The sequence below is a fragment of the Lichenostomus cassidix genome, chromosome 7 (assembly GCF_008360975.1).
Source record: "Lichenostomus cassidix isolate B80296 chromosome 7, HeHo_3.0, whole genome shotgun sequence".
Taxonomy (NCBI): Eukaryota; Metazoa; Chordata; class Aves; order Passeriformes; family Meliphagidae; genus Lichenostomus; species Lichenostomus cassidix.
Window position 1 is genome coordinate 21,676,791 of NC_139488.1, and position 23,034 is coordinate 21,699,824.

General features: G+C 38.6%; 1 protein-coding gene across 5 annotated transcripts in view; it reads left to right on the top strand.

Moving 5' to 3' along the window:
- The window catches only part of RBMS1 (RNA binding motif single stranded interacting protein 1), a 143,182-nt gene that overhangs the window by 67,215 nt on the left and 52,933 nt on the right, over positions 1 to 23,034 (top strand). For 3 of the 5 annotated variants that reach the window (XM_085066655.1, XM_085066657.1, XM_085066658.1), the window contains exon 2: positions 10,991 to 11,166. In XM_085066655.1, the coding sequence (XP_084922781.1) occupies positions 10,991 to 11,166 (176 nt within the window). The remainder of the gene's footprint in view (positions 1 to 10,990; positions 11,167 to 23,034) is intronic. The other 2 variants (XM_085066656.1, XM_085066660.1) reach the window with 1 other exon arrangement.

A 23,034-nucleotide genomic window follows, 5' to 3' on the forward strand; every position in this document is an offset into this window, starting at 1 on the left:
AGAGCAGAGTTAAGACCTTGTCCTGGAGGTGTCATTGTGCATGTAACTGCACTGATACAGTGGAGTTAATGAAAATCTTTGGTAAATCCTGCTGCCATGTCACACCCTTGCTCCAGGCATTGCAGCCAGGTGCCTATACCAAGGTTGGTGAGGGGTTGGCCACACTCCCCTCCCAAATGGGAAATGAGGCAGGAGGCAAATGTTTTAAAAGCAGTGAAATTCAACTCCAGTTCTTTTCTAATGAGATTTGAGCTTCTATGTTTTATTTTAGGTAGCCATGTGGAGTCCTTGGAGTCATTTAGAAGACTTTAGGAATGTCATTTGCAGTCTCCTACATGCTACAGGCAGTCTCATTAAAATCCAAAGAAAATTGGTGTATGTGTTGCAGCATGCAGACCAAGCAGAGTTTGCTCCCTGATGCTCTGTAGAAAAGCCCTATGTTGAAAAGTTTTGCCAGCATTATGCACTGCTGTCTTCTGGTCTGTCAGTTCTATACAATGTTAAAATTTATAAAACTTCTGGACAGATTTTCAGTTTGGGCAAAGGAATGCAGAACCACAGGGTGAGAGTGGGGAACTAGGCTGATATGTGCAAGTGCAGAAAACTGACAACTCCTTACATAATGAGTCTGATGGTTTAAAAAGTTTCTACTGGTCTTGCTCTTGTTTTAAAACTGTATTGCTAATTTAATAATCCTTGGCTGCTTCTGTTCAGTTGGTCTTTGTGTCATGGAGGAGAATCACATTTGTGGAGGCATGGTCACTCTCAGCAAATTACAAGCTCAATGTCTGACTGCATATATATATATATACATATGTTAAATAATAAATATAAAGAATAATACATATTTAAATAACAAATAATCAATATATATAATGTGTATGTGTACATACACCACTTGCAGCAACATTGTCTCAAACATAGACTCCTTGAATATCAAAATACCGTGACGAATTAGCACAAACTCCTAGCTGAAATTTAGTTGATAGTCACTTCAACCTTTGCTGAAAAGATTGTAAAAGTATCTTGTGCTTCCCTTTTTCTTGTCTGCAACATGTAAAAGGCAGTGGGGTATGAACTACAGATGTTTTTAATGCTGTTAGTGTTTCTTGAATTTCGTATGTGCTTTCCTAGTTATACCTGACACTTGCTTTAATCCTCTGCCAGCAATGTTGTGCATGTCCTGTTTCAATGTGTTGATTATAATGAGTTGTATCTGCTGCCTTTTATCATATTGCAGAATATTAAAACCATAAGGGCACTTCTTGAAATTTCAGAAGTGAGTAGCAAAAAGATGAATGGAACTTTCAGTCCAGCACAGGTCATGCTGACCTCATTTCTGTGGCAAATACTGTGAAAGACTATGGAAATAATTGCAGTGGAGTAACTGGGAAGGACAGTGATGCTCCAAGTATGCTTTCCTGTTCTTCAGCTCATGGAGAAGTCAATCATTCCCATGGAAAGTGATGCAAGATGCTGCTGTTCTCACTGGAATTGGTTCAACTGTAACTTGACCTAGGCACATAAGCTGCTGAGCAGCAGAATTGGACCTTCTTGGTATCAGAATTACAATAACCTTTGTGGTGCACTCAGGCAGTATATCTACCCCAGCTTGTTCTTTGCTGATTACACTTACTCTACGTTAGTTAGCCCTGGAGACACTTAGAAAAGGAAAAACATTTTCAAAGTGAGTAGGAAGGATAAAATATCTAAAGTTATCTGTCCTTTGAAGCATAAATTGTGCAGCCCACAGAGCCTGTTCATGGGGTCATCCAGATTCAGCATTGATGATGAAGTCTTACAAAACTGGCTTTTTCTACCCTTTTTTGATATGCCACCTTTCCTACAGCTGGAGGTGCTGGCTGTGGTGAAGAGGGTGTTGTCTCTGAGAGATTAAGATTTAGGAATGCAGAACAGAGGGCCAGAGCCAGCTGCCTCAATTGTTCCATCGGTGTTGTCAAAGAAAGTAGCAGGAATAGACTGGGCTACCTATTAAATACTTACGTAATGGCCTTACCAGGGAGAACATACATTCTCTTCTTTAAAATAGACCAGAGGGAGTCACAGTAACAATGCTGCTGCTATGCTGGGTGTAGCATGCTGCCCAGAAGGAATCAGCAATCAGAGACAAAGGGATTTTGATAGGAATTGACTCCCTCATGCACGGGCAGGCACAAGTTCTTCAATTTATTTAACTTGAATAAACAGAAAATGACATAGCGGATCCCATGTCAGCCAAAAGAGCCATCTGTGGTCTAACCCTGTGACAAACAGTATAGCAATAATTCCAATGCCACCAACAGTGTGGAGTTTGCCAGAAAAGCAGATGCTTCTTTTGACATGCATCTTCAATACGGTGCCATTTCTATCCTATAATTGCTGTCTATGGAGGGAGAGTGGGTAGGATAGCCAGATGAGCAGAATGGTGACATTGTAGTTTTTGGGGGAAAAGCCAACAGTTTGGAAAATAATAAAAAAGAAATTAAAAGGAAGTATAAAAATAATTTTTAAAAAGCTCCAAAATTCTCCTATGTGCATCGTGAAATCTGTGACACTTTTTAAGTAAGAGACAATACTTGCAAGGATTTATCAGAAAGCTAAAGTCTAATACAATATGGAAGAACAGGAAATAATACTTCAGAAACTTCTGTGCAGAGTGTTTAACATTTAAAAACAAACCATTTCCTTCTCTATTATTTTAAAGAATTAAAGACTGGCCAAACATACATAACATATTTTTTTTTTTTTTTTTGCTGTACTGTCAGTTTTTGTAATACAGTTATTGAATAAGCCAAGGTGAGAATCTATCCTATACTGTGCTACTTTTTAGCCAGCTTTATGAGATATACAGACTTAGCTGGATTAACATCCAAAATACAGTGATGGGTGGCATCCTTAATAGTTAAGAGATATCATATTTACTGTTTTATGAAATTAAAAACATAACTACCTGCACCCATTAAAAAATATGCATTTTAACATCACAAATAGACATTAGTGAAAGCAGCATGGTTTTGATCACATTGAATATTGATTCTCCATGGCCCTGTTTGTTGGCACTGGAGGTAAAAGTTCACTACAGATAATGACAAAAAAGTTGAACAAATAGCAGTAGAGCTGGAGGTTAGCATTCTTCTAATACGAGTCTGTCCTTTGAACAGAAGTAACTGCCTTATGTGGTGCAGGAAAGTCTCACTGCCAGAGCTGAGTTTTGTGGGATTTACTTAGAGAAATGGTTACCTGCTGTCTTGTATTTTCCTGCAAGGGAGCCAAAAAATATCCAGGATAAAGTTGTGTCTCTCATTTTCCATACATTTAAGTCCCACTTCTTCCCATTACACTATAAGTGCAGTCAGAGGATAATACATATTAGTTATTTTCAGATCTTAGACATCTGGAGAGTTTTTAAATGGAGGTAGTGAATAGGAGTTTCCTGTTTCCTGCTAAAGCAGAGTCCTCTATGCAGTGAGAAGGGACCACTATGAACCTCTTAATGCTTATGAAAAGCTTATTGAATAATTTTTTACCTAAATTCCATGAGTACTGTCCTCTGAGTTGCCATTGAAGTGCTTGTGAGCTCTATGTGATTTGCAAGCTCTGGTGTGGCCATCTGTGGTCTAGTCTAAACTGCTGCAAGACCTAGGAGTTTCTGAGTTAATTGCTGTTTCAGGTGAAGCATTTCTCCTACCAAGGATATCTTGAATGTTTCCTGCTGGGGAGGACATTGTAAGATTTTATACCCTGCTATTAACATGTACCAACAAATGTGTAATGCAAGGGAGGAATTTGTTATTTTTTGTATTCAGTGTCGTGTTGGACTTGCTACCTTTCAGGTGCTTGCATAAACCATTAGTATGCAAGTTACACCTCTCTGAAAATGCATGTATTTTCTTTTAATTGTAATTTGAATCCTCATTGTGGAACAAAGACTTTAACATAGTCTAGATATTCAGTACCATGTGCTTTCTGGATCCTGAGCAAAAGCCTTGGCTGGTTTCACTGAAGAAAATAAGCCTGTGTATGTACTAGAATTGAGAAGGCAATTGGCAGTGAATTCTTTCGTGTCTATTGCTTTGTGAAGGACTAACCACAAAAACATGTACATGCTTTTTTGTCTGTCTGGTAGATCTTAGTACCAAGGTCTTGTTTCAGGTGCTTCAGCATCTTGACTTTGTTTTTAGATGCTTTTAATGTGGTCTAGCTGTTGGATTGCTGCAACTTGTTCATGTTTCAGAAACTAAAACTCAAATATTTTGCTTTAGATGTGTCTATATATTCTGTCATTGCTAGGGCATGGTACAAAGGGATTGTTTCAGGGGATTGTCCAGGAAATCTAGGTGTAAAACTGAGAGGGAAGAGGGATGCTATGATTCACGATGAGCAGGTGGAAGGGGAAAGGGAAGGTTCATTACATCTGGAAAGGAACAGGATGTAGCCCAGTTCTGCACTCCCCTTACTCTCCTTTGGGATAGCTTTTGTGCTGTGGTGTGGCTAATTTTGTGTATTCTGTACCTTTTAATTGTCTCTGAACTAGGGGAATCAGTCAGTGGAGCAGTTAAAAATCCCTGACAGGGGATAAAGTCAGTGGAGTAGGTGAGTTCCTGGGAATTTTGAAGCTTTCCCATTATCACTGAGATCCTAGACGAAGAACTACTTAACCAGAAGGAGTTTCTTGCACTCATTGCCTGCTTTATTTTTACCGTCTCTCCTGCCATCTCTAAGTTAGAAAGTGTTTTCTTTTTTTGGTAATAACAATGAAAAAATCTCCACACCCTATTCTTGGAGAAAAAGATCTGTTCAGAAGCATCCGTGTGGGTTTTGTCATATACTTCAGTGTGGCCAGGATTATGCTCACACTTTTTCAAATGTCTTCATAAAAAGGAATTTGATAGATTTTGAGCTTGCTTTCATTACTATCAGAAGATTCCTGTTGCATTAAACTTTAATATGTATAATTTAAATAATATTGGTTCAGTTTCCTGTAAAAATACAAAACCGTGACATTTTGTAACAAGCTGGAATGGTTTACTTCAGTACTCTGGTTTTAGTAATTGTTGCTTTCTGGTGAGAACAAGTTCAGTCCTGCTATGTTACTGTAAGATCTGAGGAAAGGGAGCAAAATAGCTCAGTGGGGAGAGAGCTTGGGTTACAATCAGAAGAGTCTAGAGGTGAAATTGTTAAGAGCATCTGATCCATGACTACGGGTTTATGCTAGACTTCATCTTGTTTCATTGCTGATAGGGCCAGTCTTCATAAAGATCTTTTAGAAAGGAAGCTGTGAGAAGTATCTACTCATTCATGCATTTCTGTATTTCAAGGAAGGGCTTCTTTAAATGGCTCAGAAAAAATGTCTTAACTGCTTCCCTGGATTTTACCAGAAACATTTTTTCTTACTGGCAAATTGGTTCAAATTAGTTAAAAGACAACAAAGAAGAAAGAGGCTATTAACTAAAAACAAGTGTCAGAGTGAAAATACTTTTAAAAATTATTATCTTCCTATATGCATGATGATATCAACCTATGGTTTTGTTTCCTTTTAGTATGGAAAAGACTGTTACCTGTATTTAGAAAGATAGTTTTCATAGGACTTGACATCTAAAGGAAGCTGGAATAGGCTTGGATCCTGGGTATGCAAATAGCTCTGTATGATGACAAAACATGATATCCATAGTTTCAGCCTTGTGCAGTAAACCAGCCCTTGCTGAAATAGTGCTGTTGACTCTTACAGTCTCACAATGACATAATATCTTTTACCCGTGCAAGGAGAAGTTAAGGTTGGTGGTTTAAACAAGAAAAAGGGGGCAGGTCTCGGCTTTTCCTGCCTTAAGAGATTTTCAGCAGGAGTCTGGAGCTTCTGAGATACTCTTTATACTGATATAATGCTGAAAATTCTTAGATTTGGTTGCTGAATCTTCCTGTGACAAGTGCTTACAGACTGAAGAACAACAGTTGGAGAGCCTACCCTAAGGCAGGAGATGTGAATAAAGCAGCAGCAGAGCTTTCAGTTTCTACTAGTTGACTCATGTCCACTGAGAATTGGACTTGGAGAGGCCTCCAGAAACTCAGTTTTGCTTGCCATAATGTTTCAGACATGATGAGGAAAAACATGAAACAGAATAATTCAGGACACTCAAAATGGCATCTCCACTGCAGCCGTCACTTTGCCGGCTTAGACTAAGCGATCAAGGCTTAGTGTTTCGTTATTTAAAGAAAGGTAATAAAGCAACTGTCTTCATCAGTGAACACTCATTTCTGTTAAACACTTGGAGTTCTTCTTTCTGCTAGGGACATGATTTAATTCTAAACAGTCTAAGCTGTGCACAAAGTGTTGCAGTGTCTTGCTTCACTAGGTATGGCATCGTCTATTCTCCTGAGCCTTTGCTTTCATTGTACGTGTAAAGCTCTCTCTAACCTAAAGTGTTAGGAAGATTAACAAATAAATTAAACAAGCAGCCCCCAATTTAACAAAAAAGAAATCCAGATTTAATACTTTTTCTCACCGTTGCACACATCCACAAAAAATGTGTTTTATGCATAAAATTTTATACATAATTTTTTATATCAGTGCCAGTTACTGAAGGTGCTGTTATCAAAATCAGGGAGGTTAGGCAGGGTAAGCAGGTGCTTGTAGCTTAGTCACCTGAACAAAACTATGGAAACACTACTGATGAGATTTTGATACTATGAGATGATCCAAGTAGCAGTTCTGGCTAAATCTGATGGTTAATGTATGCTGCAATTTATGGTTTGAATTTAGAGTAGATGTGTGAGAACCAACCCTGTTGTTAAAAGTCATGGTACTTTTCCCATTAGGAATTTTAGCTGAGTGATTAAACTTATAATTAAATGCTAGCATGTTACATAACTTCATATGCATGCTTTTATTGCACAGAGTTAGAGATTTAAATGGATTGCTACTGTAGGGCTAATACTCTGTTTTGGAACAGTCGTTGTCCAAGTTATCTTCTGCTTGTTGAAGTTCTGTTGGAATTCTGTAGTCTGAAGGCAGCAGGGATAAGCCCCCAGGCCAAAGAGATTTCTTAGGGTTATTTAATTTTGGTTTGGTGTCTTTTGTTTTCTGTTGACAGCTAAGAGAATCTTCTGTTCCTTGGTAGATAAAATCCTGCTCTGACTCATTTCCAGTCCTTAAGTATAGAACCATCCATAAGAAAGACAGGAATGTCTCACATGAGTATATTCTCCAGCTGTTTTTCAGTGCCTGTGATTATTCCCATTTGTGGTTTATATTCAGGAGAAAACACAAGCAGACAATTCTTGTTTTAAGGCACTTCATGGGGACTGTTCAGTCACTGAACTTTTAGTTTTCCTGATAAGTACCTGTGGTTTTCCCATTGCTGTGGTAGGGCTGTGTAGGGCTGGAGGGAAGACAGAGATCAGGCACAGGTGTTGGGAGCTCCTCACAGCTGGCTCCAGAATAGGATGGGGAGATCGTAGAGCAGATGGGCTGATGATTCTATCTCTGGCCTTTTTTACTTAGATATTTGTTGAAGATGACAGGAAGGAAACTGCTATGTAAAAAGAATGATCACTAATTACCTTTTGGAGTGAAAACTAAGGAGGAAATGGCAAACCAGTGTGACAATGGTATTGCTTGTGAACAGGAGAATTGTCACAAGAAATAATGGTCCATTGCTTACATTTATTTCTTCTATCCTTGAGTTCTATGTTTTAATTTAAATGCAGTGACTAAAAAGAAAAATTAATAAATGTATTTTTGGGTATGTTGCAATATTGCAAATTGTTGTGAGGTTCATATAGTAAAAACTTAAAAACAGCTTTTGATATGGATTTGCAGCAGAAACTACAGTTTTTAAACCAAAACCTTTCAAATTTGGTTTCAGCTTTTAGACAAAGCTTTCAGTTAAGGTTTGTGAGAGCTGTTTCTAAACAAACAACCCCAAACTTTGGCCAGGTCTCCTCTGCAGAATGTCTTGCCAGCAAAGCACTGTGTATCAGCCAGGGGTGTGGAAAAAATCCTCATACATCCTCACTGACATCAATATGTTGGCAAAAGCCCAGGTGTGGATGCAGCTGTGCAGGCTGGAGAGAGCTTTTATCGGCTTGGCTGCTGTTGTTTGGGGAGGTGATGCAAGTGCACCAGCAGACAAACTCTTCTCCTGGCCTGCAATGTCAGCGTAGGAGGCTTGGCCAGTGTAGTCTCAGCCTGGAGGCTGCACTGCCAACCAGCCCTTTGCAGCAAGAGAGACTGGAAAAAAAGGCCCCTTTGAACAACAGAGGGACCTCTATAATTTAGTTTTTACAAGTAGTCGTCAATGAGGAACAGAGCGGAAAGAGTGATTCAGATTTTAAAATTAAAGTTTTAATGTAAAAAACGTGTTTTAGTTGCATGGCTTTAAGATGTCACTGTCCCTTTAATGGTTGTCTGTCTGTCAGTCATTGGGTTTCAGGCTTTGAGGGCTGCAGGACACCCAGCACACGTGTTTTGTAAAGGCTTTAAGGCTTGTAAAGGTATGAGTCTCTGTGGAAAAAGTGAAAAACTTTCTGTCTGTAAACTTAGGAAGACAACTATAGTCCCATTTGCATTCCCATCATGTTTGAATGTGACCACTAGCACTAGAACATCTTCATGTTTAAATAAAAGTTAAAATTGCTCAGAATGGAGTGTTTGTTTTACAGGCAGACAGAGTTAGAATTTTGCTCTCTTTACACACAGACACACATTTTCCTCTCCCTCCTTTTGCCAGCCCCGTGACAGGATTTTACAAAACTCCAGTTCTTCATAACATAGAAAAACAAAGATTTTAAGGGAAAAACATTGTAAGAAGTTAAAGTAAAACCAAACCAAAGATAATGAAAAACTTAATAGAGGCTCTTAGCCTTCAGTTGTAATTACCAGTATAGATAAAGACAGGTATGTATATGTTGAGTTTTCTGTACATGCGCATTTCAAATCTGTGAACAGAGCAGTTGTGCACTTGATCACTGTTTGCATTTTGAGAACTTCACTGAAGGCTTTTTGAAGAGGATATCACTGTGCCAGACTAAGTTTGTTCTGTTGTGAAAATGTTTTGAAACTAGTTGCTCTGTCATTCTGCGTTGCTTGTAACCCTAAAAATAATTGCCTGGTGTTACTGGAAGCAGAGTGGTCTGACAGACTGACTTTTGCTGCTATTGTTAAAATCTGTCAGTGTTTCCATTGCAAATTTGGAAGGGAGCAGTTAATCTCTTTCCCTGGAAGAAATTCTAGATCAGTGCTTCAATTCCAAATACAAATATTTTGGAAGAGACTTGATGTTTCTAAAAATCTTTATTAAAAACAACCAAAACAAAAAAAATCTCTAACCTTATGGCAATGAAATATTGATATTCAGTTTTGAAATGCTAGATTATCAGGAATGTATTTCATTCTTTTTTGTAATTTTCAGGTCAATTAAATTAGGCAGCAACAATGTTACTACTTATCAATGTTGATTTTGTAGCAGGTCTTGCAGTTGGCTGTCCTAGGCCATTATAGCTGCATAGTAAATTTTGCAACACGCCAAATTGGAAGATTTCAAAACCTTCCTAGGGAAACACAAAAGAGAAACACATAATTACCATAAAGTATCTGATATAAGGCATGCCTTTGTACTTTTCTCCCACTCACAATTTCATTCCAATTTCCTGAGGTTATCTCCAAAATAGTTTTGCTTTTCTTGTGTATTTTCTTGTGTGTCATTTCATGGGTGCTTTAGACAGAGGTGAACTCTAATCCTTTCCTCTCTGCCTTCACATTCCTGTTCCATGCTTTGTGACAGCCAAAGCTTTTGTGTAGTGCAAAGCCACATGCAGTGTACCAGATCAGGGAAGATCATTTTTTGGTTCAGTTCATGGTGATACAACTGTTTGTGCTAATCCAAAGAAGAGGGTGGCACTGGGGTGGGAACAAGTGAGTCTACACTGACATCTCACCTTATATTCCATCTTACTTTTTTCCCCCTACTGTGCCTTTCCTCTGCATTCATGGGGCAGTTCTTTGCTATGAGCTTCTTGTGGAAGCTTCAGACTTTTGCAGGAAAGGAGCCACGTGCAGACAGTTCGTCAGTGGAAACCATGTAGTCACAAGATGTTTACGGACAACTTCAGTTCTCTAGTATATTTGTTGAAGTACTCCTCTCTTACAACACCACGGATGGGTTCATAGCACTTTTTGTACAGTGCCCTCCTATATTTTTGTTAATGCAAATGATTTCTCTACTGCGGATTCCCTCTAGGATGTTTTTACATTCCATTGGGGTGTGATCTTAAGAGCAATAGCATTAGATACCTTGAGGAGTAGGTAGAAGTGCTTATGTGATTTTCTCCTTTAGAAATCTGAATTTTTTAACATTATATAGAACCTTTTCCTTGATGATCTTGAAGTAATTCACAAATATGGAGATTGGCAGCAGTATAAAAATTCTGCCAAGGCACTTGGTTCATTTAAAGTCTGGTCCTTAAACTATCTGTGCTCCTTCTCTATCTCTAAAAAAATAATAGCAGTATTTTGTGAAGTATTAGAAGCCAGAAGAGATAGTAAAGGTACTTAAAATTATTTTTGTATTTTTGGATGGATTAAGGAAATAGCATGGTCTTTGTTTCTGCCACACTTTGACATGTCAAACAGTCATAGTGATATAAACTTTGTACCTTCTGGAACCTAGAGGAACAATATCTCCTATTTCATTTTCACATCAGATGGCACAGTGAAGAGTGATAAAATCCTATGAGTAATATCCAGTGTAGGTTATATATAATTTGACCCTGTGTCATGCATTGAGCATGCATCAAATGGTGGTTGGGTATATTAGAATGCACCTGTGAATCCTGTCCCAACTGTGGTGTGAAAGCAGTTGTATTTAAAATCTGTGGGTAATTAGGAACAGGTTTAACACAGTGCTGCAAGGGAACCAGGCTGCTGTAGACTGAGCTGATGTGCATGCTGTGATTGCTACCTGTGCTCGACTCTAACGTGCTTTTTCCTTTGCAGCAGTCCATTGTACCAGCCCACCCAATGGCTCCTCCTAGTCCCAGCACCACCAGCAGTAACAACAACAGTAGTAGCAGCAGCAACTCAGGATGGGATCAATTAAGTAAAACGAACCTTTACATCAGAGCACTGCCTCCAAACACCACTGATCAGGATCTGGTAAAATTATGCCAACCGTAAGTACTACGTTTAAATGTAAATTACAATGTCATGCCGTAAAAGCTTGTAGTAGGTGTACAAGACGAGTGTTTTCATTATGAGGGAAGAAAACCCGACTCATAAACAAACACCCTTGTGCTGTGATATGGTGGCAGGTTTCAACTTTGTTGGCAGTCAGAAGGAAAAGATTGTTCGACACTTCAGAGAAGCTAAAAAAGTGGAAATACAGTGGTGAACTGAAGCAACCCACTGCTTTTGTAAGAAGTATGGTTACCCATAGTGCTGTTGAAATCACAGATAAATTAAAATTAATACTTAAATATGAAACTTGCTATTAAGAGCCTGCATAGAGGGTCTCCTCTGTTCACTACTAAGATAATCTGTTGATACAAACTCGAGCAATTGTTCTGAATCACTGTGAACTACAATGTGCATTGGATGGCCTATCCTAGTTTCAGACTAATTTATGGCTGTACTTTACTGCACAGTTATTTTTATCATTAGAAATAGTTGATCCACATAAGAATCCTCTCTAGCAGCTGAAGTTCTGGGTAGACTTGGCTTAGCAGAGGGTTTTCAGGCAATGTTGTTAACGTAAGATTTTTTTGCTTGTGAGTTATTTGTTTTGCTTTTTAATTTTTACAGCAGCACATGCCTCTTACTTTCAAATACTGGTTCTATGTCAAGAGACTGTGCAGTTGGGTTGTTTATATGCTGTTTAAAATCACCTGCCTTTAATGTTTCATGGAATTTTTAAAATGTCTTACTACTTCTGAAATTTGTAGTGCACAGTCTGAATTATTTTGGAATCAAAAGTACTCAGCTAAATTTTCAATACTATGTGTAAGAAAACATCCAAATCTCTCTATCCTGGATGAAGAATTATTAAAATTTGTATATAATACTACTGTCTGAAATTCTAAAAATAATTTTATGTTCCATTTAGCACATAAGTAACTAGGAGTATACAAAAACAGTACAACACAAGTAAAAAAAATTGCTGGGAAAAGCTGTAAGTTTTGGATCCAAGCTTATATGAAGTACCTTAGGTTTTGAATACTGCAAAAAATCTGATACTTGATTTATAGAGGAGAATTTCTATTTTTATTTTTCAAAAAAATTTGGACTTTCAGGGTAGTAGTCACATATAAATTATCTTAGTGTTATAATAAAAACAGCTTGCTCTCAGGTCTTTGAAGGAAAGCAATTCTGTTTGTTCATTTTTCTAACAGCAAATGAATTCATTGTGTTTTGCAGAGAAGAGAATAGATAATCTGTAAAAAGATTGTTGATAAATTAAACATTTTTACAGCTTCCCATGTGACAATGACCTCTGGTAACTTGAATTTTAGTTGCAGATGTATGTTTTACAGAAGTGGATTTTTCCTTCCCATTTTTGTCTTTTGAACTGATGAAGAAACCTTGGCCTGTGCACTTATGTTAAGTTAGGACAGAGCTGTGAGGTTATTTTGCACTGGAGCCGCCCCAGTAACTACTATTTGTGCAGTGGTTACTATAGCTCCTTAATCTCTTACTGAAGACATTTTGGTTTGCACAGTCTCAGATGTCACTGGTGCATGAACAGCCTAGGAAAAAATACATTCAATACTTTGCTGTAGCTGGTCCTCTTCCTCTTGGATAGCCAAAGATTCCAATTTTGTTGTTGCTGTTAAATACATAATTGTAGTTGGAGTAGCATGAATTGTATAAATAAAGAACAGGCAAGAACTTCAGCCGTGAAGTTGTTAAATCAATTCTGGTGTGAATTTACAGATTTGGAAGGTCGTGGCATTTATTCCTGTGAGATATTTCCCTCCTAAGCATTTTACTTAAGAGGAAAGGAGATTGTCTCAAAATCCTCCATGTCTGCTGAGGAAGCAAGTGAGATGTCCAGAAATTTCAGACTTGGACAACATAGTCCCTTAGCAACTAACTTGATTCAGCAGTAAGATAGAAATGGAGCTCTCCCTGTGTTCACCAGAGTTCACTAATCTACTTTTGTAGTCCATGGAAAGTTTCAGATGCAAACTATTTCCTTCTTCTAAATCTGCTTGAACTTCTAGGATGTAAAAGGCAAGATATTATTGAAAATTAACCTGCCATGTTCATTGTTTAAGTTGAGACAATATAAAATAAATGGAGAATAAAATCTTGGACATATAGAAGTCAATGAAGAGATTGTTGTTTACTCTAGGTCTCTGAAATATTTTCTTTAGCTTTTTTCAAATGCTTAAGATTTTACTGGGAGACTTTTAGAGTAATTTTAGCTCCTTTTCTCCATATAGAGTGGATCTTGCTATCCTAAGAGGGTGTCCACTGCACTTGATGCTAAGAATGGATAGAAAGGCTGCTCTGCATATTTTAGAAATTATCTTACTAGTTGGCAATAATCAGCTTTCAGTGGATATACATAAAAAGGTCACTGGCTTGTTTTGTATCTTTTGGCTGATGCCAGACAAGATAGAGAAACACCTACGGGTTGAGGAAATAATGGTTGAAAAACATCATTGTCACTGCAGGTACCAGACACATCCCATCTGCAGAGATTTTTCCCTCTGATCATCATGGACTTGTATCATATACACTCTACTGAAAAGTTATTTTCAAGGATGGTTATGGTAGAGAAAGATTGCTTTTGACAGAATTCCATAGAATACAAGCTCAAATAATCTACAGAGTTCTTGTGTGGGGGATTGTTATACTGTGACTTGTATTTGCTTTAGTATTTGCATTAGTTCTTGTCATGACAGTTAGCAGTGCCAATTTTTGCCATGTTTTTATTTAGTTTAATTATTTTGGTGAATCGCGAGAGAAACCTCTTATCAATTGTGAAAGTGTTGGGCTTGCCCTGCTGTTGTAGCACAGCTGTGCAGTATTTACAAACACAGTGAACAAACGTTCACCAGCTTTGTGGAAAAGTATTTTCCTGGCAAGAGCACAATTTGCCAGTATATGTGTCTACAAATCTGTCTCCACCTTCATCTGATTGGTTCTTTCTGTTTTTCTATTAGGTGTAGCTTTTTTCCTCTTTTCCAAGTGGAAAAGAGCACATTACGTTTTTGTTGTGAGGGCTTGGGAGCAGGGCAGTTTTTCAGAGACTATTACTGCCTTTTGTGTGGGAAATGAAGCTGCTGTGTTTCTGAATAGTTCATTCAAACTTGAGCCTGCTACTCCAGTTCTGCATTGAGAAAACAAATTTCTTCATATCAGTTGTGCCAGAGGCAGAAGTGTGGGGAAGACTAAAGTAGGTATTGTTTGTCACAAGGATGTCATAACAGTCAGCCCAGAACCAGAGGAGTGTCAGGGGGACACGATGTGAGTCAGAACTGGCCATAAGAGCTTCCCATCAGGTGTGTGGGAGTAGGCAAAGCAATCAATGTGGTGGCCCACAGATACTGTCTTTTCTGTGGGAGACTGGACAGGAGCAATCAGCTGAAGAGAAGGACAGGAGCCAGTGAGGTTTGGGAAAGCCTGCAGGAAGCTGCCTGACTCTGCTGTGTGGTTTCTTTTCACAACCATAGAGTGCCATTGCATGAGATCTGCTGCACTGAGCAAGCCTCTGCCATGAAGAGCTGGTTTGACAGGGTTGCTGAAGCATTGGTAACTTCAGCTCAGCCTAGTTGTACTCCCTTCTCCTGGTGTTGATATCAGTACTTGATATGTTTCCTTCAGCTGTTCTGTTGGGTTTTGAGTATATTACTTAGGCTTTAACTGTACTTTCTCATTTGGTGACTCTTAACTTATTTCGTATCTGGATCTAAAGATACAAGATGAAATCCATTCCAGTTATTCACTGAAATTGTTGAGCCTGATTATCTGATTACGGACTTACGTGATTGGGTCTTAGCAGATTCAGTCAGGAGTTTGTAACTTGCTTTGACATGTTTTCTAGGTGCTTTCCAGACTCTCACTAAGCACTGTGCTTTGCTGAGGATGACCTTTATGCTCAAGCCACATGGTTCCAAAGCCCTGTACTTTCCACTGTCTTGCTTATGGTTTACTTGCTGGCCTGCAGCAGCATTGCGTCTGTAATGCTGAGCTTCTTCAGAGACCTCCTTTTGTGACATTTACATCATTAAATGAGGGTAATGCAGCAGACCCTTCATCCTCCTGACAATCCCCAGTCCCTGGGTGAGATTTCAAGCTTTGAGGTTTAACCCAAATCTCCTCTATTCAGTTCAGCATAAATCATTTGGCCAAGCCTGCCTTTTGGTATTCTCCCTTCCAGGCTGTTTGCTCATACTGTGCTGCTTGTAGTCTATATGATAGTTTTGAAGTTGCTTTTTGCTCTGGACAGTTTCACTTAGTTAGCCTTCCCCCTTAAGTTATTGCTGTATGATTATATTGTGGATTTTTAGTGGGATTACAATCAGCAAAGCGGCTGCTTTAAGATAATGAAATATAGGTTTACTACAACAGGCCATTGGTCTGTGCCAGGATGGTCTGAACACACAAACAGAACCTTGCAGTGGCTGCCTTTGTATAAGTGCATTCTGAAATCTTGCCTGTCTAGTAGCTGTGCCTGTCTTGTTGAGAGAGTAATTTAAGGGTTCCTTGCTAAATATTCAGCATCGTGAACACAGGCATAGCTAAAACAACTGGCAGGCTAATGGTTTTCTTGAAACGTAAGAGCCAGAAGTGATATACAGCTTTGTTTCCTAAACACACTTAATTATATACTCCAATGTTTCCCTGTTTTGAGGCAAGATCCCTTAAAAGTTGTTTCAGTTCCCTGCTCTTAATAAAACACGTATGTTCATTGTCATATTACATCTATTAACATATTAATGTATCCATGTTCTTTGTTTGCTGTGTAATTGTGACCTCTTCCATGTTGCCATTTCCCATCTCCTTCAACCACACTTAGGACTGAAAAGTGGTGGACTGGAGCTCAAACATTTACTGTAGCAGGGAGCTGGCAGTGCTGCGCTCACTAAAGAGCAGGAAATTTGCTAATTTTGCTCAGCATATCTTATTAGAAAAAGAAGTCTGGACTTTAGAAAATAGTCTGAACATCTTTTGCATTTAATTCATTGGGAGAGTGGTCTGGGCAGGTCACTGCTGCTTAGAAATACAGCACTTGAACACAACCCCTTAAGTTAGATGGTGTGGGTAAGTGAAAGTGGAATGGAAGTTTTCTAAGCCAACTTCTCCAATACTTTTCAAAGTATTTTCTCTTCCTTTTTCCTTTATTCTCCATTTTTCTTGCATTTTTCTTTCATTTTTCTTTCATGGTTTGCTGGCTGCAGTGAAATATTGCATTCATAATTATGTGGAATATGATTTCATGTCATATAATTAAATGTGATACATCAATGTCTCTGAAACTATTCCCTTTGAGAACAGTGTTAATACTGATTATATTGGAACAGGAGCCTATCTATTTTCTTATCCTTTTTAGGGTAGAAAGAAGCCCTCTGCAAGTTTCTTTTTTTTTTGAGTTATGCGTGCATTTTAAAAAATAGTATTATTGCATACATGTCTGAATAAATAACACCAGGTTTACAGAGTATCATTTGGTTCTAGGAGGAGATAGATTCCTTAGTAATTGAGCAGCATGTGATTTGTGCTGTTCAGCTCTGTTGTGTAGTACCAGCATAATATTTTTCTTTATTTGCACCCCCCAAGGATGGGGAAGATGTGCTCCCTGGATGTATTCACTGCTTGTGCCAGTGCTGTTGCCTGTGCAGTGGTGTGGAACACAGTAGAGAAACACCCACAGAAACCCTGGAACCAGATTTAGCTAATCTCAGTTGTGCTCTGCCCAGCTGATGCACCCAGTTTCTCAAGCAAACTGTCAGAGGAGGAGTGGCCAGTATGGTATGTAAACCGGCTCTGCTGGCTTCTGTCTTAGCTGGTGATCCTCTGAGAGGTTGCTGTCAAAAATATGTATCCTGTTTCTGCAGTTGAAAAGAAATAGTGTTCGTTATTGTGTGCTCCTTTTGCTTGATATGGAGACTGAAATGCTCCTTTCCTTGACTTCCACAACCAGTGGCAAGGCGTTTGCATGGTATGCCATGGGAATTGTGATTGGCCTGGAGATGTGGTGTTTGGTTTAAATAGTCATTTCCTTTACTGTTTAGCAACTGCTTTCAGCAATCGTGTTATAAAGTGTCTAGCCTGAAAGGGTGTGAACGAAGACTCTCTATTTTCCCCTCGATATTTGTATTTTAATTAGCTAGAAATAAAATTCAGCCAGCTTTACATTCATGATCAAATGAAATCTTTGCTGAGATCCTCTCTGAGAAGTTCCAGCCTGTTTTTTTACAATAATGCTTTCTTGTAGAATGTTATTAGGGACCCAGAGGTATAGGTATTCTTGGGGAAATTGTAATTGAGAGAAAAGTTAAAAAGTTGTCCTATCCTCCAGATGCAGATTGTCCCTTGATATGCCTCGAATTTAAAACAAATACAGTTTTAATTTTCTCTTTCCATTTTGTTATTAAGCAAAGATTGTGGCTTTTCAAACTCAGTATTTCCTGTAGCCTCACAGTTAGAAGTTCCCCTCAGCACATTGTTTAAAAAACAAGCAATCCAAACACAGATGCACGAAGGAGCTCTGTGTTTGCCCTGTGCTCACAGATGTGGGGATCCAGTGATTGCACAAGCTTCCTCTCCCCTGGGAGATGAGAGTTTTGATGCAGTGTGGGGCCAGAGGAATGGTGATCCCATGGAATTTCCTTGAGGAAGTGGGGGCGAGGGAGGAGAAGAGAGTGGAAGGAATGTTTCAGCCGCAGCTGTTTGTAAAAGAAGCACTAGGAAAACAGATTAGGTAAAAGTTACCATCATTAAATATCTCTCCTTGGAAAACAAAAAGCTGATGTGGTAGGGCAGGGCCTGTAAAATCTGTGAGCATTTGCAAGTCTGCAGGTATTTGTTGCACGGAGATGCAGCCACAGAGCTGCAGCTGCTGGAATGCTTTTGATGAGGGTCCCAGTGCCCAGCTTCCCCCGTGGCAGGGACCTGACACAGATGGGAAGTGATAGCCACAGTTATTCTTTGGAATAACCAGTAATTCAAGAACATTTTGAAGAGGATTGTTTAATTCCAGTGGACTACTAAAAATGTTAACAAGTACTAATCAGGCTTTTTAGTGGGTTCCATGATGCCAAAAACTGTCCCTTCTGTCAGAGACCACTTAGGCAGGCATCTCAGTCAGAAACCAGTCTAGAATTGACTCATTTTAGAGCCCAAGCTGCTTTTGGCCTCAGGGTGCATACATCAAGCTTGTCCTTTTCTTCAGAAAATGATTCAGCGTAGAAACCAGGATCAGTATTTGCAAGCAGATTCTTATATCCAATGTCCAAGATCTCATGTGGTTTCACGTAACTTGTAGAAATCTTGTGAAGTCTTGACTTTGTTTGCTAAAGGTTCATTCTGCTTAGCTCTGATTTCTGTAATGTTAACTCTTTAAAATGAAAAAATGAGCCATCTGATGTTGACACATTTTAAGGCCAGTCATGTTTTTTTATAACCTTTCAACCTTTTTTTTACCTTTTTTTTACCCACGTTATTGCCAGACTACATTTAGGGTTGACAAACAACAGACCCAAACACTTTGCAACTCACATAATAAATATTCATATTTTACCTGCAGAATGAAAGCAGTAGCAAATACAGGTAAACAAGTTAATTCAGATCCTGCTATCTCCAATGAAACTTGTAACTGAGGAAATAAAAGAAATGGTGTTTATCTTAAAAAAAAGAGTCCACAGAATGTTAAGCCTTGATCCTCAATTGTTTTCCCACAACTCCTAAAATTTTACCTTGTTTTGACATTCAGAAAATGTCAGCTGCCTCAGTTCAGTTTTAGCAGTTGCCTTACTCAAGGCTCAGATTGACTCTGTAGAAAATTAAATCATTAAAGGGTTACTGAGAGAAGAATTAACATTTCATCATTTAAATATCTGATCTTTGTAGATAGATGTACTGTGCTTGGGAAAAAAAGTCAGATTTTAATTTGAATGTTGATAATGTTATGATACATGGACATAGAGCAAAAAAACACCAATGAAAACTCAAAAAGAGAAGACTTTGATTTGGGATCTGTTTTGACACTGTTACTAGTACAAATATTCTACTTGAAATAACCTGTGTGAGTTGAGTTAATGATTAACAGAATCAATTTCAGTGGAAGAAATATGTTCTGATTTGCACTCCTATCCTGCCCCTTACATTTCCATTTCTTCTCTTTAATATCTTATTTTACCAGAAAAGGAAAATTATACACTAAAATGTGTGTAACTTCACTCCTGGTTATAAATAATTACATTTAATTAACTGATCATTTTGGCCATCTTAACTGAAATATGTTAGCCCAAAATGTGTGTTCTACTTGAATGTTTTTTTCCATATTCTGTGCAGTTGTGGAATTTTACATATTCTCTTTAGAAGACTGTCTGGATCAGTATTTTTTCCTAGGAAAATGCTGTGGACTTAGGTCTTACACATTTTTAATATTTCTAATCCTAGTGCTGCTTATTAGCTTGCATGTAGTCACTAATAAGCTTTCACAAGTCTTCTCGAACTATCAACAATTATTCTGTTGCATTAATAAGGACTTTAATGTTTGAGTGAATGCAGTAGAGAAATAAGTGTTATGTTAATAAAAGATCTAAAATTGTGAGAAAAGAGCTTCATACAGGGTAGTACAAATACATGAGAAACCTCAGATCTTTTATTTGCAAACCCTTAATGACAGAAATAAATCTAAAGACTTGAAAAAGAGCCAGCCTACTTATTTCTGGTTTCAAGGACTTTGCTGAAAGGGTAACTGAAGAGCTTTTGGGGCCCAGAGGCAAGTGCAGTTTTATAGTTCAGTATATAATTTCATTTAGTGTATATATCAAAGCCCAAAAGAACTGATGTGCTCACGAACAGAAATGCTTCCCCATGTCCCAGAGATGATGACAAGCTTGACAGAGGCTGTCTGTGTGCCATGTGATCCACAGAGTGCTGGGAACACTGCTTCTGCTTCCAGCGCTGGGGTTTGGAACCACTCACTGCTCCCTGCTGTGCACTGATGTGATATGAGGGCTGAGCTTTTCAGCTGCAGGAGTGCAGAGTGCCAGGTGAACTCCACGATGTCTGGTTCTTTTGGCACTGTGTTTTCTTCTTCTTTTCAACCTGTAGCTGTGCAGTACCCCAGGCAGAAATCTCCCGTGTTAAGCCAGAATGCCTTGGCTGCGTTCTGGAGAAGCCATTTGGCAGAGGCAAGAGTGACTTTTTCCCTTTAAGGCCTGAGGGTATCAGCATGGTGGGGTATCCAGCAGAGCTGATATAGCAATGTGCATTTCCTTTCCTTCATCACTGTTTGTGGTACTGTTGGTCTGGAAAGGACTCTGTAAATCATGCTTTTCCTCCCCCTCCACCCCAGAGATCCTGTGTTCCAACCCTTACATTTCCCATACTTGAAGCTACATATCTTTATTGTATGGAAGGCTTTGTCTTAGTTTTATTGCTAAGGATTTTTTATTTGTTGCCAAAAGTCTGTGTGCTACATTTTGAAGATCTCAAATAATGAGAGGGAAAGTCTTGCTCTCTGTTCCTTTTTCCCTGTGACAGCTTACAGGGCTTCCACATTTCAGATCAGAGGTACAGTACGAGCAACAAAAGACCATTTAAGCCAGGGCTGCTGCTGAAAAGTCCATCATCATACAAAGGCCTCAGCATGAATGTACTTTTTAAATGTAAATTAGGATCAATTCTTTTTGAACATCTTCCAAATATTCAGAGTTATGGCATTTTAAAAATACACAAGAATCTCTCCCAGTCGTCTGTTCTTCCCAAGTGAATTGCATATTATTTTGTTCCATGGGAAATTCTGAAGGTTTTTTTCCACCCATTTTATTTATTTCCGTATCAGTTATATATTTGTTAATTCTCTTTGAAGTCTAGGACACTCACTCTGAATTATGCAGTTTCACAAATGTCATTACATATTTTTAAAAGGGTGGCCCTCCCAGGAAGAAGGGACAGCTCTGATTGCCACTGATCAACTGTTTCCCATCTAACACTTGAACTGAGGTCGAGGTGGTAATCTGAGGAGCACAGGCTCGCTGCTCTGGATGTAGCTGAGAGGTGAACAGTAGAAAAACTTGACTATCCAAGGTAACTGGTTACTCAACAAGTGTCCTAGTGGTGTATATTCGTTTTAGGAACATTACTAGTTTCTTCATCTCATGGGACTTAAAAATATATAGTTTCATTAGAAACAGAGCAGAATACATCTAAATATATAGCTCTAAAGCCAGGTGAATTCTTTATAATGGTGTTATAACATACTAATAAAAACTCTTCTGGAAAGGGCGTCTACTGCTGTTTATATCACCACAGCAAAATAATTTAAATTTTTACCATGAAAAAGGGGAAATTAATTTTTTTCTCTCTATGAAAACTTTCACGTTCTTGCAATAGGAGACATCTGAGTGCCTTTAGGACATCTTAGACTTGCTCTTCATTTTCTGGTAGTTACCATGCCTTCTTTTGTCCTTTCCATAAGTGAGATATTGGGAGGCAACTTGAAGTGCAGAGGAAAGAGTAAATTTTCAGAATTTTATATTATAGTCAGGAGAGAGTATTTGAGGGCAATGTTTTTTTCTGCTTACTAGTGTGTTTTCCAAACTTCTGCTTTGTTCAGGGGGAGAGAATTTGCAGAAATTTTAATTTTTCCTCAGGAATTTTACTGGATTTGTATTTGGATCTGGATCACTGATGTTCTGCCTTCTTCGGGACCCAATAGTTTTCTTCTGTTCGTGCTTATGCCAAAGATATTTGACAATTCTTGAGTTCAGCTTCTTCAGTGGTGGAGGAAATGTGAGGCTGTTTCTCTCAAGCTGCTTTCCCCTAGTGGTAGAGGTCAGCATTTGGCTATGACAGCTCTCCTTTATTTTTTTGGCAGGCAGTTCTCTGACATTCCTGTTGCTGAGATCATCCTCACTAGGCTTTCAGAAGAACATCTGACTGGGGCTCAAATTCTTCACCTTCTGCTGTTTTGACCATATAGTATGTTTTAGGAAAGGTTTCAGTCCTTGCCATTAATAATTAATTTGTTTCTAGATACCTTTTGTTAACTCAAAGATCTGTTAATTTGTGATTTCTTCCTTTCACTGTGATTTGGTTTCATGTTAAGGGTGTGGATTGTTTTAATCCCAAAGATAATTTAAGGGAATAAAAGTATCATTACATTACTGCAGTCTGAGTCATACTTGGTCTGTGAGTTTAGTTCCCTGGCCTTCCCACACAGCGTTTCCGATATGCAGTGAGCTGAGGGTGTGCAGGAAAGACTTTAGAGTGACCTAGATACTATTTAACTCTTTGCTATGGAGTTGGCTTTCTGACACTGGGTATAGCCATGGCCTCTTTGCATTCTCAGTCCTTTTCTCTGTGATCGTTACATCCATTGCATTTCCCTGCCTCTGAGTGGTTTTTATATAAAGTATTTGATGGTTTCTTTTTGAATTGTTTTAAGCATCTTGTTTAGTTAAATTGATTGGAAAAACTGGAAGACTAACTATTTTAAAATCTGAATTGTAGACATTGAGATTCATCTTCAAATAGAAGTTACGGCTTCTTTCCTGTAGTACTTTATCACTTCTAAGAAGAAAAGTTTGTTCTGCTGCCCTCTTGCAGGCAAAGAAATAGTCATCTCAGGCTCTCTGAAATAAAAAGTCCTGTAAAGCCCAGAAACAGTGTAATCATGTCATACACATTTCCTTGCTGGCATATATTGTTGAATCTGTTCAAGAAAGGTGGTGATGCAGGATTGACTTTACTGACTTTGCGCTTGCCTGTCAACTTTGCTGTCATGCAGTGTTAGATTGATTGTTCTTGACTCTGTAAGAACGTGTTTCTTGACTAGTCCCTTCTGTGGCTGCTGATCTTCT